The sequence below is a fragment of the Cornus florida genome, unplaced genomic scaffold (assembly GCF_030987335.1).
Source record: "Cornus florida cultivar Cherokee Brave unplaced genomic scaffold, ASM3098733v1 CherokeeBrave_3.0.0_Hap2_Chr05, whole genome shotgun sequence".
NCBI classification, from domain to species: Eukaryota; Viridiplantae; Streptophyta; class Magnoliopsida; order Cornales; family Cornaceae; genus Cornus; species Cornus florida.
In genome coordinates this window covers 108,530,407-108,548,609 of record NW_026775575.1, presented here as the reverse complement: position 1 = coordinate 108,548,609, position 18,203 = coordinate 108,530,407, and the positions used below count along the sequence as shown (strand labels likewise).

Genomic DNA, 18,203 nt, shown 5'->3' with positions numbered 1-18,203 from the left:
AATTCTACAAATAATTTTTTGGTGAAAAAAATTGATGGTAATTTTTTATTTTCATTTTCATTTTTAGAGTTGGATAAAATATTGTATAAAATAATCAAGATTATTTTTTAAAGAAAGATAATTTTAAAATCGGATTGTATCAAACTCATTTGTATAGCTAAAGAGTTTATAATGTAATGTATGGGATACTGAAATATATATAATATATATGTATAATATTATATATATATATATATAAAAGAAAAGAAAGGAAAACAAATATTATATTATACATATATGTTAGAAAAAAAAGAAAAACGAATATATATTATATTCCGTTTCTTTTTTTTTTTTCCTCCTTGATTTACGTGTTAATTATTCTTTTTGTTTTCCTTCTTTCTTTCTTGATTTATTCTTTTTGTCAACTTTATTTCCTATATATGGTGTATTAATACAATATAAACATATAAATGAATACAATCATGAAATACAAGTAATAAGATAAATGTAACCTTATTGGCTCTTGATATATGGATGCAGGCCTTAGTGCCAAACCGTGTATATACTTTGTTCTCTATCTTTCTCTCTTCCATTTCTTATTTTACATCTTATATTTTCATATCATAAGTTTAACATGGGATTCACACTTAAACTTATTCATTGTATTAAAAGTATAAAAACTCATTTGATTAATTTCATTCGTTGAACAAATTAGTCTATAGTATTATTATTTTTTAAATCCTGCGTTGCAGATAAAAAGTAAAAAAAAATAACAAGTATGGTATTGCCTTGGTGGGTGGGTTGCTTCCCCTGTTTAGAAGCTTGTCTTTGAGCTTTCCACCCTCCCTAATAATTTTCTTGCCCTGAAAATAAAAAACTAATTTTTTTTTTTAACACATTTAAAACTTTTCTAGAAATTCCTAAATATCAGTTAGACAAATTTTGAGTTTTAGTTGATTCATTTAAGTTGCAAGAAAAAAACATCATCAGCATTTCTTAAATATTGTCTAAATATTTGAAATATTTAAACTAGAAACGTGATTACAAATTTTAACCCATTTTCAAATTGTTGTGTTTGCCTTTATGATAATATTTAAACTTTTCTAGAAATTCCTAAATATCAGTTATACAAATTTTGAGTTTTTGTTGATTCATTTTAGTTGCAAGAAAAAACATCATCAGCATTTCTTAAATATTGTCTAAATCAAATTGTTGTTTTTGCCTTTATGATATAATGTAGACAGAGAAAATTTTATAGAAAAAATTTGGATAAATAAGATTCACGGTATCCTTTTTACTGATACACAATTATTGAAAATTTGAACAAAAAATAAACACATTTGATAAAATAAAAAAATACAAAAACTATTATCAATAGACAAGAATTGATGGATCAAAATTTTTGAAAGTTTTATTCAATGGAATGAGGTTCTAAACACATAATAGCCCACTTCTGCCGCTATTGAGCGAGGCATGCTTGAAAGACGTGCAATAAGCGAGATCTAAGGCGAGTCACGTCACTCCATTAACCGGCAGGAATCAAAATGTCTTTGAACTTCAATAACATTTTTGATGAATAAGAGATTTGTTCATATGATAATATATATATATATATATATATATAATGAGAAAAATGGTCTAAGACCATCAAGGAGGTGTGTTAATTTTTTACCTTCCAAAATAAATTGTCAATAATTCATAACCCTTGTAAGGACAAAGCCGCATTGTTGAGAAGATGCTCAAATTGCATCTTGAAAATTAGAATTGAAGACAGGTCAAATATAAAACTAATTTACTTTCATTTTCAATTCAAATGCGTGAATTTCATGCTATCAATCAACCGTAAATTGAGACCGTATTAGTACTCCATGCAAATCAATTATTGTTACATTTTAAAATTTTGCTAAAGATGGTGTTGAATTTAAAGAACTTGACCATTCTGTCACTCTTCTTCTGCAGCAGATAAGACTTGTGTTTCTATGCTAAAAAAATAAAAAATAGAACAAGAAAATGACAGTTTTTTTAAAAAAATATTTACCCTCATACTTGGAAAACATAACTCGGAAACCTACCTGGTACAACAAAACTTGTCTTGACACTTGTTCCAGTACGAAAGAAAGCCACTTTGTGTCATAAAAATTTGAATAAGTATGCCTGTAATTGACAATGGAATGTTCTAAGTTTCTACTACTGTCCAAAAGTACAATAGACTCCATCGTGAAGAAGCCGGATAAAAAGTCCAACAACAAAAAAAATATCAGGTTACCCTGATGATTATACATTGAACTGAAATTATAGTGAGATCCATCTACCAAAAATGTCGAGAAATTATATTCAAACTAACATAGATGTGATAAAGAACTTCATCATGCAGCGTGCCAAAACATAACCATCTAGTAATCTCGTCAAGTAACAACAATTAAGTGAACTGAATCTGCTGAGGAGAATTGGAGTTGAAAACCAAGAGCAATATGGTGAGCACCGCAAGGAGCATTGTTGGTGAAGTGCGTTAACATATGATAATCATCATGTTGGTGGCTGCCAGGTCCCAGGCCTATACGATGCACCAGATCCCATTGGCTCTGAAGACCTAAAACAAGGTTATAGAACCATCCTTTAGCTGACCATTGTGTGAGCTTTAGCAGATTTAGTCATTTCAAATTTGAATATCTTGACAAGCATGGTCATTTTAGTTTTAAATTTCTAAAGAAGGGTATACACACATGATAACATATCACACGTCTCTTGTGTGTTAAGTTTCTAAAATTTGGCAAGTCAGACATACATCAACGCACTTGGGAACTAAATCAGCATACTTACTCTGGCTGGTGTTTTTCTTGAGATGAGAATTCTTTCTGTGCCTCAGTTTCTTTAGACTTCCTGGAAAAATCACATGATGTCTCAGATATGTGTGATTGGCAATATTTATAAAGTCATACGGCCATTATAGAACACTTAAAGAAATGAAATACGTCTTTAGAAACAAATTTTTTTTTGATAAATAACGTCTTTAGAAACAAATTAATGAAATGACATCATTAATCAAAAGATTGATGGTGGAAAAAGTTCCGTAAGTTCAAGAAGACGCAATAAAAAAGGGCTAAGATTCATCATACCAATAATTGGAGGCAAGCAGTGGCTACCATAAACAAATTGAAATAATAATAGAAAGAGAAGGGAAAAGCAATAAGAAAAGAAAATAGAAAGAAAAATCTCGGGGCAGACCTAAGGAACTAAAAATTACTTCAAATGGATCAGGGTGCAGCACCTTGCATGGGTAGTTGCTAGATTTTGAAGGAGGGATGGAGGAGGAAACAAGCTCACTCTAGGATTTTAAAGCACTCGATTGAAGAGTAATAGATTATTCTTTTTTGACAAGTAAAAGTCGATTAGAAAAGCGTTCAAAAGGGGAACACATCCCTAATACAAAGATTGAAGAGTAATAGATTATACTGTAAGAAATAGCATATTTTTATCAATGGCAATACGTACACACACACACACACACACACATATATGTATGTATGTATGGAAGTTATTATATGAATATGATTCCAATTGCCTCAAGGACTGTACCCTTAGCAGTTGTATTTTTTGACGAATTCAATTTACAACCTATGTTGAATATTTAGTTGACTCACCTCGAGCCATCCACTTCATTAGATGCTTCCTCACCCCTGTCACCTTCAAGAACAACAAAAATGGTGGAAACACGATCAACACCAGAGATAACAGCTACATTCTACAGCAAAACAAAAATTATATTCCAGGGGGAAGAAAGGAAAAGGTTTATTGGTCAGAGAGGGGAAATGGTGGCTCTAAAGTTTAACATAGGACTTATCCCTCAATATGTTTTCTCAATTACATTTAGGGAAGTAAGATAGTTTGTAAATCTTATATCAAGTTGGTTCATTTGTAAAGTAATTGCTTCAGGTTACAGACTAAAAGGTAATAGCCATTATTTCTTTTAGTATGATGCTTTTTATTAAAATCACTTTCGATTGCTTGGTCTGACAAAATAAGTCAACATAGTTGCTAATCTATTATTATCTTTGTTTTCCAATGAAACTGACCAATTGAATAAAAACTTTATATTAAATTTCATTATTTTTAAATCACAAAAATATTGCTCCAAATCTATTGCTTCATTCTTTTATGCAACACATCTGACGTCCTAGATTAATGTACGCCTAGCAAGTTGACTATAAAAGATGCATGGACTAAATTAAATCTAAGGAATGAATTTCATCCCAACGTCAATATGGTACAACATTCAACTTGTTCATTTTATAAATTTCTAGACCCTCACTAAACCACAATAATCAATTCAGTAGAGAAAACACCTTGAAAAACAAGACGGTGCTATCCAAAATTCCTAATAACAGTACCAAATATGCTGGCCGATAATTCATGCCATTCTAGCACATACATGGAGACAATGAGACATTAGGCAGAAGGTAACTCACAGTGCCATTTCGAATAGGTTTCACATGGGCATTTGGCTAGAGCTGTAAGATTATTATGAGCTGTCAAAGCACATTGCAAATTTGGAACCCCAGAGCTCATGTTGGGTAATATTCTACCCATTCATGTTTAGAGCAGCAACCCAACCAAACACCAAAGTTGATGAGTGTGATAAATTGTAGTTGGTATCATGGAATTTAGGTAAGACTTTTGTGTCTCTTAAGACTTATTTTCATGCATATTTTGATACCTTCGAAAGAAAATCCTACTCCAATGCAGTGTGCGTATGAATGAATATGTACCTTCTGAATCAGCTGGAAATTGCTGAATAAAACTTCTTAAGTCTGGTCCTCCAACCTTACCTATACATAAAATGTAAAATAATCAATAGTTGCTTGAACATTATAATACATTAAGTATTTCTATATAAAAGCAGCTTACTGGTGCTTGTGCCTTTGTACTTTATGCCTTCTTTAGCTCTCCTTTCCTCTTCTTCCTTCTTGAGAACTTTGCGAAATAGAAAGAAAGTTAATATAGAGGTCTTTGTATAAAGTTGCTAAAGTAGTGATAGTAGTCCAATTTAAAATGTCATGAAACACTTTCTCATTAAGACCCTTTTGAAAAATTAGTGAATGACATTAGAAACTACTTAAAACTGAAAAAACGAAAGAAAGAAAGAAAGAAAAAAGAGAAACAATCTAGTGCAAAATCATTTGTGTCTTCTATGGATTGACAGTCTACAGCTGAAATAGAAGAAGCAGCACATACGAGCAACATTCAGTCTAACACGTTCACGCCTTGCCTCAAGCTCAATCATTTCCTGTAGATGGAATAAATCTTCTTGTCAATTACAGAAGACAGGTTTCAACTTTCAACAAATCCATAACCAAGAGTTAAGTTGCATTTATAAATAACAAAAAATGACTCCTTTTTCACATCACGTGTATAACCATAGAAAGGCTTACAAATGCAGAGAAAGAAAAAAGAGGAAGGTCAAAATAGAATGAGAAACATGATTGATAGGGGATTTTGCCAGCGACTCTCACCTTTGCAAGCAAATCCCTGTCTCCAACTTAAAAGAAGGACGTGAGTAGAACTTGCCGTCTTAAGAAAAAGAAAAATTTGGTATAAATTGCAACTTAAAAAAGACGAAGCAACTATATTTCTTTAAAAAGTACAAATGGATTAAACTGCAAACTACAAATTTAGCTGAAAATAAAGATGATATAATACAAATTAGTAAGAATGCATTTCGGAAATACCATTAAAAACACAACCTTAGCTTTAAGAAAATGATTGTCCAACATAATAAGGTTTAAATTACCCATTATTTGAAGTTTTCTAATGGACCGGAAACAAATTAATAAGTCAATAAAATATACTCAGTCCATACTCTCTCTCTCACTCTCTCTCGTGATAAAAATCTGATCGACACTTACCATTATATAAAATAAGTCAAATAACTAAGACTGTTTTGTCCTAGTGATACCGAGAAAATTGAATGCTAGAAGTTTTGTGCTATGAATTAATCCTTGGACTAGTTGGCTGATATTTATGTTACTCTGAGCTTTTGTTTAGGGAGGGGCATGTGCGAGAACTTTAGGGTGAGCTCAAAAGGAGTTGAAATAATCAGAGAAATTGCTGAACGGGGATTGAAATCAACAAAAATAAAAATCAGTTCATTTGAATACTCTAAATTGATTTTATCAAATTGGTGAAGGTACTTGTAGAGATGGAAATCTCTGGAAGAGGCGGTGTTGAATAGTAGTGGTATAGTGGCAGTGTGGTTGTCCTAGTGGTAGTTTGAGTGTGGTGGTTGTTGCAGATGTGGCAATGCCAGCGCTAAGCCAATACATGAGTCCTAGAAAACGCCTCACACCTAAGGATTATGGTTTTGGTCAGTACTTAACTCCAAACAAGAATTATTTAAATTCATTTCCACTTTTATTCTTTTTATTTAGTCTATCAAATAGACATTAATGCTCCATTTAATAAAAGGGATAGAAAAGTGAGAAGAAAAAAGCTACCCAGGGAAAAGAAACTATTACTCCATTTTATTTTGAGGGATATGGAGGAAAAGAAAAATGAGGCTAAGAAAAGGGCTATTACTTTTTTTTTTGGTGCCATTATGCGCTCATATATCACTACAAGGGCGTTGTTTAAAGGCAAAAAAAAAAAATTCAAAAAAGGTTCCTCTTTACCCCCTCGCTTCTGTCCACTTTTAAATAGAAAGGAGGCTAAGTATAAATTTTTCTTCATCTCCTGCTTACCTTCTTACTCCTCTAACAAATGTTGTGGACTTTCTCCATCTCCCCCCTTCTCCAATTTTCTTTCTTCTAGTTCTTCCCTTCTACCAACTGGAGCATAATAATAGGATTGTCAATATTGTCAATGTATGCTTGTGAATATATTTTTAGTCAACCTGTAGACAAAATCTAAATATACTATTTTGAAACCAAAACTCAAGTAAACAGAGTTGAAGGAGATGTCAACAAGGGTGACAAGTTGTCGGTTCAAACAACATAGTTCATTTTCACAAACCTAATCTGGCTAAGGCATGCAGTAGTACACAAAAACATGCAGATTAACCTGAAACCGGATCAAGTCAAAATGATAAAATAACTGTAGCTACTGATTGATTAATTCCATTTAAACAATTTCGAAGCTGTGAATATATAAAAGAAGTAAATTTTGAACCCAATCCACTGCAGACCAATCATGAGAGTTTTAGATGTGCAGTAACTAGAGACCGATGAGAGAGAGAGAGAGAGAGAGAGAGTGCTAAGTCATCCATAGAATGTTCCATCTCAAGCAAGCAATTCATGAAACCTAATTATGATTTGGTTTACATAAACTATTAATAGTTAGTAAAATATGTTCCTTGTAATTCCTTACTCAACACATGCAAACACTCGCATATTGAAGATTTGGTTTAAGATACATTGAGAAAGTAAAGAGAAACAGTTTCTAATTTACCTCTGGTGTCGGAGCTCTTCTGCGCTGCCCATTCAGCCAACATATCCATTCAACTACAATGTTCAAAGTGATAATCTTTCTGGTTAAGCTAACTTATTAGATCTGTAAATGGTTTTAGTTTAACATGTGATTACAGAAGGCCAAATAACAAATTTAATCAAACAATGACATTTCAGTGGATTAACGTTGCAAGGCAGTGCTCCCATCACGCTTACGATGAGCTCGTCCTTTATTTTATATATTTTTTTTTTTTCCTAGTTGGGACTCACACACACTGCCTCCACTGAGGTTCGAACTCCTGACCTCCCTTTGAGAAATAGGAGCCTTGTACCGCTAGGCCATAGGCCTGTTGGTGATGAGCTCATTCTTGGCATGCAGATCAAACCATTATATTAGGGATCAATGTTTCCTTTTAAAGTGCATGGGGTTGATTTGACATCATTAGCATGTTCTGGAGACACGTCCATATTAAATTTAAAATAAGAAGCCACAGTCTAAGAGGTGATTGGATTAAATAAACGTATATATGCGAAAATAAAGAATATGAACCATCGAATATGGCACCCAATGAATTTGGTTTTGAAAGTTTGCGGCAGCTAAAGTTCAAAGATAATCGCAATGCAAGCAATAAAGTATAAATTAAAGAAAGCACAAAGGAGAGCATAGCAACGGAAGTTCTTGATCGCTCTCCTTTCCTATGCTCCACTATTACTATCAAAAGTATACACGGCACCACCAAGGGATATAGCCTAGTGGTGTCTCCTCTACCTTCTTGAGTGGAGGAAGGTCAAGGATTTAGGTCCCATTGGGGACAAAAAGTGGGTGCATGAGTTACAACTAGGAAAAAAAAAAAGTGTACAAGGCGTGTCATACAAAAAGGAGAAGTAGAAGTAATTCGCATTCATCACAAAAGCTACCTGGAACGGAGGTTGGATCCTCTTCCCCTTTGAATATCACCCATCTTTTCTCTTTCACTAAGGACATAGCAGCATACTAAAAAGTTAATAGTGACTAAAATTATGACACAATCATGTATATACATGTATTGCACATACAATACAATGTTTGATGTTATATCATATATTCACATGCAAATGTGCAATTCAATATAGATCACCTTAACAACTTGTTTGGATGAGGTAAAGGACATGAAATGGGGGAGGGATGACAGTTATCCCCTAATTTAATGATGCAAAAGAAAAAGAACATATTTGGATTTAGGTCCTTTTTTGCAATCTTCCCAAGATTGGCAAATCTGAGCGAAGCAAAAGCTGGATTTGACTTTTTGATTTTCAGTAACAATCCCCCCCCCCCCCCCCCCCCCCCCCCCAAAAAAAAAAAAAAAAAGAAGAGAAAGAGAGAGAGAGTTGCTTTTTCTTTCTTCACTCCTAATTTCCCATATTAGTGTAAAAACACGCCCATCACACTTAGTAACTTCCTCAAAGCACAGTTGTAGGATCTAGTAAGCTTGGATTTCCTACCCACAGAGAAGAAAAAACAGGTTGTCTTCACCATTTTCTTGCTAAGGCGAGCAATATCAATTATACTAATTGACCAGGTCATACTAAAAGGAAAGAGCAAATTAGGAGTTTCGTATGACAGTTGATTGACCGCTTCATCATTGCTTCTTACTGATCAAAGGCAAAGCCATATTCAGAGTTCAGAAAACAATCCAGACTACCTTGATTGCACAATAGGTGTGGTAAGTGACTTAGAGGCCATAAGAATTAAAAAATAAAAATAAAAGAAAGGGGGGGGGGGGGGGGGGGGGGGGGGTAGCTGCTAGCCCAGTGCACGAGGCTCCCGCCACTTAAAGGCCATAAAAATAAAAGATTTAAATTGATATTAATTAGATTAGTTAGCCCATATTTCATAGAAACTAACCCATTAAGTTAAATTGATTGACTTGATTAATTAAAAATTGGGATCAAAATAGGATTTACTCGATTGATTGAATCTGTGTTTAACTGATCGAGATGTTTCCATAATGCTTCTAATCGATCAAGAACTTTAGTACAATCATCATCAACATTTTCCTTTTCCAAATTAAATTTTGAAACTTTCAAACTTGGTCAAAGTTTATAAAAGGGCTTGAAACATGTGAAACAAATATATATACATGAGGGAGATAGATAAAAGAGGAACACACTAGTCCAGAGAAAAAAAGAATCCAGAGAGCCTCAGTTTCAACACATAGCTTGCTAGCTAAGGATTAAACAGCTCATCATCTTCTTTGAGTAATCTCCTGATTCAGTTTGAGAGATATACATTTGATGAATAGACGGCCATGAGGAGTGTTCATTGATGTGGATAGCAAAAATTGGATTCATCAAAGTTAAATCAGTGAATGAGATTCTTGGAATAGAATCTATAGCTGGTGGAAATGTCATACTCCTTTTTGTTAGATGGATTGATTAGCTCTACATGAGATCCAATGATTTTTCACATTGAGTTTGTACGTAAAATGTCCTGTGTGCCTTCTATTACTTCTTTTCATCAAATGAATTGATTAGCTGTACATAATATCCCATCATTTTTCCATTTGGGTTTTCACGTAAAAAATCCTATGTGCCCACTATTACTTTATGCAATTGCTTCATTCCAATTACTTGCTAAACTACTAATTATTTGATAAATTGATTTACTATGATTGATTGGAATATGTTGAATCTTAAATTAGGCAACGGCTCATTAAGGATCAATTTGACCTATTTAGCCGTTGTAGGTTATGTATCCCATCACACCAATATTTTCTCACTCGGGAATTCTAGGTAAGATTTCTATAATTCCATAGGCTTCACCCCACTTAATTCTTTTTTTTCAATAATTAAGACAGACACTCACTTTGTCCAAATTGGAATTTGAACTCGCAATGGCTCAACCTTCCCTTTGGAAGTTGGAAGAGATACCTTCATGCATAAAGGTTCAATTACAACACCTCACAAAATCATCTATTCTCTAACAGTTCAAATCTATGAAATCAGCTCTTCTCCCTCTCCATAAATTGCTACTTTTATATGCTTTTAAAATCCAAAGCCAACCTTGTAAGCCCCTTTTCAACCTCTAATATCCTACCTTGACCAGACCAATCACTCCCCCTACAAAGACTCAACCTTAACAATTTAAACCCACAATAATCCAATTTAGTTCACAGGTTGTCTTTACAGCCCCGAAACAATCCCTATTTTATTCCCCAATAGTTTACCTTGCCAATTTTTAATCAACCTTATCGATTCCTCTACCTTTGACCTTTAAATAAAAACCAAACCCTAGGTAGTTGCTGTCCAGAAATTTCTGCACTTCAATTTCTAAATTTTCAGCAAACCACTATTTCAAAAGCAAGCCCCTTTCCATCAAAAAAGTTTGTTACAATTCTCCAATTTATTAAAACCCTAAACCTGAAAGTTTTTAGTGATCTAATCCCACCATAAGATCAACCATGTAACATATTATTTGGACTTGCCAAGTGTTGCCTTACCACAACCAAGCATTTCCTGCACCATTAGTTTCAGCAATTCCGCAATTTAAGCCAATGATCAAAATTGTTGTCTACTTCGAGCTAACGAATAGTACAGTCAATAAAAGCAACAATCCATGAATGCATAAAAATTGCATTGCACAATATGTGATCCCCAAAAGTATCAATGCTAGCCAAAATGGGCGTAGTAATTCAGCAAGTCCACTCATGTGTTCCGAGCTATCGAGTGTTAGTCTTTATTGTGAGGAGTGAATTGGGTAAAGAGCAACTCCAAAGTATTTGACTTCAGTCCTAGTACTGATATAGTGTAAACCTTTTTGAATACCAGAAAATTAGAGTTAAATCAATCGGCACAATAAATTTTCGAAGTACCATAATGTCATCCCCAATTCCAAGTACAAAGCATGAATTAATTTTCGAAGTCACAAATAAATCATCAAATGGGTTCAGATTATAATTGCAAATTTCACAAATGGAAGACCTGTTATCATCTTCTACAAACCCAAACAATTCGAAATGATTCTTGAAAATCTAATGACATAGCCTTCAAGAATTTGCACTGTAGATCAAACAAACAATAGCAGCAAAGGGCATATTGTAGATTTCACTGAATAAAGGCTATTGATCAATTTATTAAGTGTGTGTATATATATATATATAGGATGGGGAAAGAGACCCACTTACTGATACCATCGATCTCTTCTTTTCTGGCGAAGTATCGATTGCCTGCTTTGTCCATTCCCGCAAATGTTCGGTTTCTGAAGGCCCCTGCAAGTCTTGCCCACAATTTCGACATATCTTCTCAACTCACTCTCTCTCTCTCTCTCTATATATATATATATGGATCAAATTTTGTCAAATAACAGCTGAATCAGAACCTTTTAACTCGTTGCATTTGCAAAGTGATAAATATGGGTCTTCTCTTCTCACCATACCGTCATTTGAACTTTGCAGGCTAACAAGGAAAACTCGGGGAATTCTTCGCTATTTGTTCGACCGGAACGAGTCACCACTCCGCTCGGTTCAACGTGGATACAAACTACAAAGACAGAGGCGTGTGTTTTAGGCGAGGCATAAGATAAGGACTAATATATTAACGTAGATTAAATTTTTTGAAATATTTTTATAGATTGAAATAATTTCATAAGTTGCAATTTTATATAGAGTATGATGGCTAAATATATTTATATAATTGTCACCAAACAATTGGGGTACAAAACTTCATTAGTTTTAGTCAAACAATCTTAGAGTTGGTCATAAACTATTTATCAACTAACATTAACTAATGTATCTATTCAATTTCAGTAAGTTAGAGACAAAAGATTTAGGTCTTATATGAACAAATGAGCGTTTGATTTTTTTTGTGAAGGAAAAAATTTTAATAGTTAACTTGACTCATATTCTAATGCAGGTAAAGTAGTCATTACATCTTATTATGACACAACCAATTTCTAAGCATAGAATTTAAGTAAATTTATCTTGTATTAAGTTGCTTTGACAAATCTCAAAGGAATAGTTTAATCGTAAAAAATTTCATTTGATTGGAGAGAACTTCATGTGTTGATGATAGACTATGAAATACACCATTGTCCATAAAATATATTTATATATATATAATAATAAGTTAGTTAGGCTTATTATGGAAACTGGAAGCCACGTCATTGAGAATTTTAAATAAAAAAATTACACGCTAATTCACTAAAGATACTTGATACGTAACAATAATTTGTACGAGTACTGCCAAATTAACTAAACAAACTGAACTAGTTTAAATTAGTATTATTGGGCCTTAGCCCAGCCATTACAACTATGTTTAAGGTCAGGCAGCCTCTGAAACCGATTCGTGGGCTTGCCCGGCCCATCGCAACCAATCACAGATTAAGCACCCTCCTCACTTCTAAGGTCTCATACAAGTGAAAAATGATTGTAGATGAAAACAATAATATTTATAACAAATTCATAGAAATATTAAGCAGCAAATAAATCAGGAAAAACAAAACTCATTTGCTTCAGATATTATTGGAGGATGATACCTTGAGAGTACTAACAATGTAGCGCCACTATCCAAGAAAGGGTGAGTGAATATCAAATGGGTGTTTATTTTCTTATCATGATGACTCACTAATTTTCTTATTATCGTTAAAAGAGAGATATGTTTAACACTCAATAATTTTTCATTTTGCTTGTGAAATCACAAGATTGTAAGGATATACAATAGAAAGGGACATGCAACCAAACTTTCAACGTTTTAAACGGAAGGAAATTAATTTCAATTTATTTTCTATCGATCACAAAATAGAAAGGATACGAGGATAGAAAGGGACGTGCCACCAAAAATCCAACATCTGAAATCGAATTAAGTCAGTTCCAATTCATAACATTGTTCTTGAAGAAGACATAACTATTAGTGAACAACTTCATTGCTCCTTTTTCAAATGGACCATTGAGGGCTCCCAAGTCCTAACTGGCATAGATTTAATGCTGTTCTTAATTCATAATTTTAGGAATTAGACAAGTTAGTTCCAATTACTAACATTGCTCTGAATTCGGACACAACTCTTATTTATTTTTTTTCCATTTTTAAGAAACACAAACTCACACAAGTACGCTTTTTGTCCACACTTGGACACATATTATTGAACAACTTCATTTCTCCTTTTTCAAATTGACCTTTAAGAATTCTCAACTTGCATCAATTTAGTGCTTTTCTTAATTGTACAATAAACCAATACTTATCACAATTTATAATTTTGAGCAATTTTTGGAACCATGTTAAGTCAAGAGAAACATTACTCAGCATATCATGGGATTAACACACACAAAACTTATTCAATAAACTGCACCCACTCATTTAAGGTATTGAAAAAGAAACACAGAAGACAGATCTAAAGTTCCCTACTATATCACAAGTTTGAGACCCCACACTTACTGGCATGAGACTTTAATAAACAAGGTAAATGACCATAGAGACCATCCATATGAAAAACTAGTATAATTAGGTAATGAAAAAAACAGAAACTCTTTAAAGTCCAAACTTTCTTACACTGATTTTACAGGCAGATTTTGGACAATTCAATGAGTTAAAAAGACACAAGAGTCACATGTCCTGCACAAGTCCCATATTTTTTTCTCTCCACAAACCATGACGTCGACTAATTCCCTTGTGTTTGGGTACACATTCAACACATACTAAAACTCTAGACATTGCATAGGTTAGCCTCAACAAGGCTAGAAAGTGACTCAATCTTTCTATCACTGAAATTTTCCAATTCCTTCGTAGCCAATTCTCTCAACTTTTCCGCGGCCTCGTTTGATCCCTTCTCATTCCTTCCCACTCCATATAGCATTCCTTGTATCATTCCTACATAAAGCCCATATTTTCTCAACTTCTCTATCTCCTCCTCACTTCCACCTCCCAATATGGCCCCACACGCGGCCCCACACGCGTGTAGTTCACCTTCCTTCTTTTTGCACACGTATTCGATCCACCCCATGTGGCATGGCTCCTCACCGTCGGACCCACTACACTGAACTTCGCGGTATTGGCCATCCACCACCCCCTGTGAGCCCATGGCGCGTGTAATCTCAATGATAACCCGTAAGACCCGATCAGAACTGTTTTGGGCCGGGTCGTTGTTTCTAGCCAATAATTCATATCCAAATGGGAAGATTCCATCACCAGTGAGTAGCTCTATGTTTGGGTTGAAGGCGTGATGGACCGCGGGCTTGGGCCTGGGCCTGTCCGTCAAAGGGAGGTGCTCATGGGTGTATGCTGCAGCATGCATGAGGTGGAGAGCGGAAGCAGCAGCCATGCCCTGGTCACGGTGGCCGCCAACGAGCTCACATGCGGCAATGCACAAGGCCGGTGCGGTGGTTCTCGGGGCGGCAAAGGTGAGGTAGTGCATGGGCTCAAAGACGGAGAGTGGTGGCCGGATTGGGATGGCCTTCTTGAGATGGGCCTCGATGTCGGCGTCTATGGAAGCCCAGTAAGATTGGTCGTGGGCCATAGTGACAATCATGGGCCTATAAGACGATGATGATGGACGGTTGGGATTAGATCTAGAGGGGGAAAGTAGGGTTGGTTTGGTACCGAAGTGGGAGAGAGCTCCTGCCATTGAATGGAAGTGTGGAGAAAAATAAGAGATGTTGATCTATTTTTTCTGAAATGGAGGGCTCGACCACAATTATAAAGGATGATATTTTTGTTTGATTGGTTATGGGTCATGACCACGCGAGGCACGTGTTCCTCAATCTGGACCATTTAATTTTTAGTGCTTGGACGTCGATGGTTCAGATACTATGAAATAAAACAAGAAACGTTTTATGGAGAAAAAAATTATGTGAACCTCATGTTTCAGGTGGGAAATTTTTGGTATTATTTTTCTATTTGTTTGCTCCAAGTTGACTCACACGTTAGATTGCCGACTCCCCCGATGGCAAAAGGTCATGGGTCTGGACCCCACAACCCGGGGTTCATACTTGGTCCTTTTGGTATTTTCCTTAAAATTTCTTTCGTATACACAACATATATCGAGTATTTGTTTGACTCTCTGTCTATTTGTACTTGCATCCAAATTTTAATTTTTTAAGCTATTTATTGCCTGTTTGGGTCTCTTTGCTGGGCTCATTGTTTTGTCAAAGCCTTCATGTACTACTCCTTTTGTATATACAATTTGTTTAATTTTCTGAAGAAAAAAAAAATAGTTATTGAGAAAATAATTTAAGGACAGCAAATTGAAAAATAACAATCATTTTGGTCTAATTTGGTACCTAAAGAATAAAATGGATGTAATTGGAAATGAAATGTGAATGTGAATATAATAAAATGACCATCTTATTTAATTGTTTGATTATAAATATAAAATAATGTAAGAATAAAATGATAATTACTTTTTTAAGTGATGTTAGTGGAAGGCAACAGCAATGGAAGTGATGGAAGACGATGGGAGCGGTGGTGGAAGACGGTGGTAACAATGGAAGGCGGGGTGCAGTGGCAGCGGCAGCAACAACGGCGGTGGAAGGCGATGAAGGCGGCCAAAAATTTTATTTGTTGTAATGAATTTTTATTCCATCGGTTTAGATATGAAATGAATTTTTAAGAGAATTGTCATTCTCATCTTAAATGTCACACCAAACAAAGAGAATGATTGAGAATGGAATGCCCCATACCAAACTAAGGCTAATAGTGGTAAAATTTTAAATCCTTGTCTACCTTACCAAAATGCCCCATACCAAACTAAGCCTAATAGTAGTAAAATATCTGTTTAGTTATTTATTTATCTTTTACTTTAAATAATCAAGGACGAGTTTAGTTTATAATTATGAAAATTGTTTTTTAAAATTCAGTTATAAAAATACATGTTTTCAGATAACAGTCTTTTATTATTCTCTGAAAACTGTTCTCTATTTTTAGAATTACAAACCAAGTGAGTCCCAAAGTTTTGTGTAATTTTTTTAAAATATAAAAATAAAATTGATGTTAATTTAGTAGAGTATGTTAACAAGTTATCTTTCAAAACAGTCACAAAATATTTAACGAGGAGCTCTTAAGGTAACTATTTTTCAATATAAAAGGTGTATGACCCATTGTCATTGATTGAAAGTCAAATCTCAAATGTTTGGTACTAAAGAAGTGAAAAATATGAATGACATCAAGAGAAAACATGAACAATTTTAGGTGGAAATTTTTTTATCCCCCTTCTATCCTTTTTATTTTAGGTGAAAAATATGAATGACATCAAGAGAAGATTATCAGCATGGGATCGTTTGCCTTCTGTGGTGTTAGAGAAGAAGGGGTACTATGAGTTTGTTGTCTATTGATTCGGATGGAGTAATCACATATATTGAATCATTCATTATTCATTAATTAACAAATTAATAAAAATCCGAGTATCACCTTAAGGGTAGTGTTGACAATACCGAAAAGTACATTTATGCGTAGAAAAACTTAAAATATAGAAGATAAAAGTGAAAATTCCTTCCAAGAAAAGAAAATAAATAAATAAATAAGTTAAAATAGAGGGACCATGATATAATCAAATTTATATCTCCAACTGGGAACAGAATTAATTGGAAATTTCAATCTTTAAAAAATTAAATTAGCTTAAATTACTTTGTGAAAGTAAATGGAAGATAATACATACGATAGCAATTGATGGCATTGCATTTGTGAAACGTTAAAAATAAGTTATTAGTAAAGTTATACTAATTAAAAAAAATTATCTTGCTTATAAAAACGCCAATTGATATATTAAATTTATGTTGGTGGGCTCTACCCACCCACCTTGACACCATCAGGTGGCAGATCTAATTAGGTGAGAAAATAATAATATCTCTACCCATATATAGGACAGGCTGGGGCCCTTATGGTGCTGGAATACCATTTGAACTTTATTTGGATTTGTCACATTTTCACATGCTACAAAAGTTGGGACTTGGGTGAGACAAGGGAGGTCATGGGGTTTATGTTACTGTTTAAAAAATGAATTGTCAATGTTATGTGAAAATTTCTGAAATTACTGGGAAGTGACTGAATGGAATGAGACCTCTCTGCAATGGTTTGTTGGATTATTAGCTTGATTTTAGTATTTAAATCTTTCTAAATCCATGGTACATGGCATGTACGTATTTATCTTATTAATTAGGGTGAATTACATTAAATTCTTTTTTTTTATTTATATTTTTCACTAAACCCTTTTTTTATATATTTTTTGTCAATAAATCCCCCTCAACTATTTGAGGGGGTGATTTAACTAACGGAAGTTAGCTGAAAGGGAACTGTTTGGATATTTAGTTTCTCATATATTTTTTAGACAAAAATATCCTTATACCTATTTTAATACCCTCACATAAATATCTACTTCATTATTACTCTTAGCTGCATATCTTCCACTATTGCAACAACACGTACTCTTCCATCATTATAATATTATATATAATTTGTATCATAATATAATGGTATATATAATATGTACCATTAAATATTATTTATACTATATTTTCATTTCCATCCAACCTTCAGACCAATATAAATCTAGGTTTTTTTCTTGAAATTTATCTACTATATATATATATTTGAGAATTATATTGTGCATTCATTTATTTGGTTTTTATTGATTTTCATTTTATATAAATTTATTAAAGAGACACTACGAAAAATAATGCCTAATTTTTTTTCTTTTTTATATTAATATTTATGCCTTCATGTTTTTTTCTTCTTCTTATTCTTCTTCTTCTTCTTCTTCTTCTTATATATATATATTTCAATATCATTTTTTTCTATAAAAAAATAAAAAATTCCTTCCAT

At 33.7% G+C, this 18,203-nt stretch overlaps 2 protein-coding genes across 4 annotated transcripts; both read right to left on the bottom strand.

Moving 5' to 3' along the window:
- Positions 1–2,087: 2,087 nt before the first annotated feature.
- LOC132308421 (uncharacterized) lies at positions 2,088–11,968 on the bottom strand. 3 transcript variants are annotated; one of them, XM_059806499.1, is made up of 9 exons: positions 11,578–11,967; positions 8,337–8,393; positions 7,420–7,472; positions 5,212–5,263; positions 4,885–4,950; positions 4,746–4,805; positions 3,621–3,663; positions 2,800–2,859; positions 2,088–2,569 (listed from the first exon to the last, which is right to left on the bottom strand). In XM_059806499.1, exons 1-9 carry the CDS (start codon positions 11,588–11,590, stop codon positions 2,506–2,508), a joined length of 468 nt encoding a protein of 155 aa, XP_059662482.1. In that variant the 5' UTR covers positions 11,591–11,967; the 3' UTR covers positions 2,088–2,505. The 3 variants fall into 3 exon arrangements, with proteins under 3 accessions (XP_059662482.1, XP_059662480.1, XP_059662481.1); XM_059806497.1 differs by having other exon boundaries at positions 11,582–11,967; XM_059806498.1 differs by lacking the exon at positions 8,337–8,393 and having other exon boundaries at positions 11,582–11,968.
- Positions 11,969–13,874: 1,906 nt separating this feature from the next.
- Positions 13,875–15,068, bottom strand: LOC132308419 (heterodimeric geranylgeranyl pyrophosphate synthase small subunit, chloroplastic-like). The gene has a single exon (XM_059806494.1). It carries the CDS (start codon positions 15,010–15,012, stop codon positions 14,095–14,097), a length of 918 nt encoding a protein of 305 aa, XP_059662477.1. The 5' UTR covers positions 15,013–15,068; the 3' UTR covers positions 13,875–14,094.
- Between the last annotated feature and the right edge of the window lie 3,135 nt (positions 15,069–18,203).

Bases quoted from the DNA above. Each gene is read 5' to 3' on its own strand.
- LOC132308421 (XM_059806497.1), bottom strand. From the start codon at position 11,693: ATGTCGAAATTGTGGGCAAGACTTGCAGGGGCCTTCAGAAACCGAACA. The intron at 4,951-5,211 runs GTATGTGCTGCT...TATTTCGCAAAG, and splicing joins TGTTAGACTGAATGTTGCTC to TTCTCAAGAAGGAAGAAGAG. The intron at 2,570-2,799 runs GTAAGTATGCTG...ACCTTGTTTTAG, and splicing joins CAAGAAAAACACCAGCCAGA to GTCTTCAGAGCCAATGGGAT.
- LOC132308419 (XM_059806494.1), bottom strand. From the start codon at position 15,012: ATGGCAGGAGCTCTCTCCCACTTCGGTACCAAACCAACCCTACTTTCC.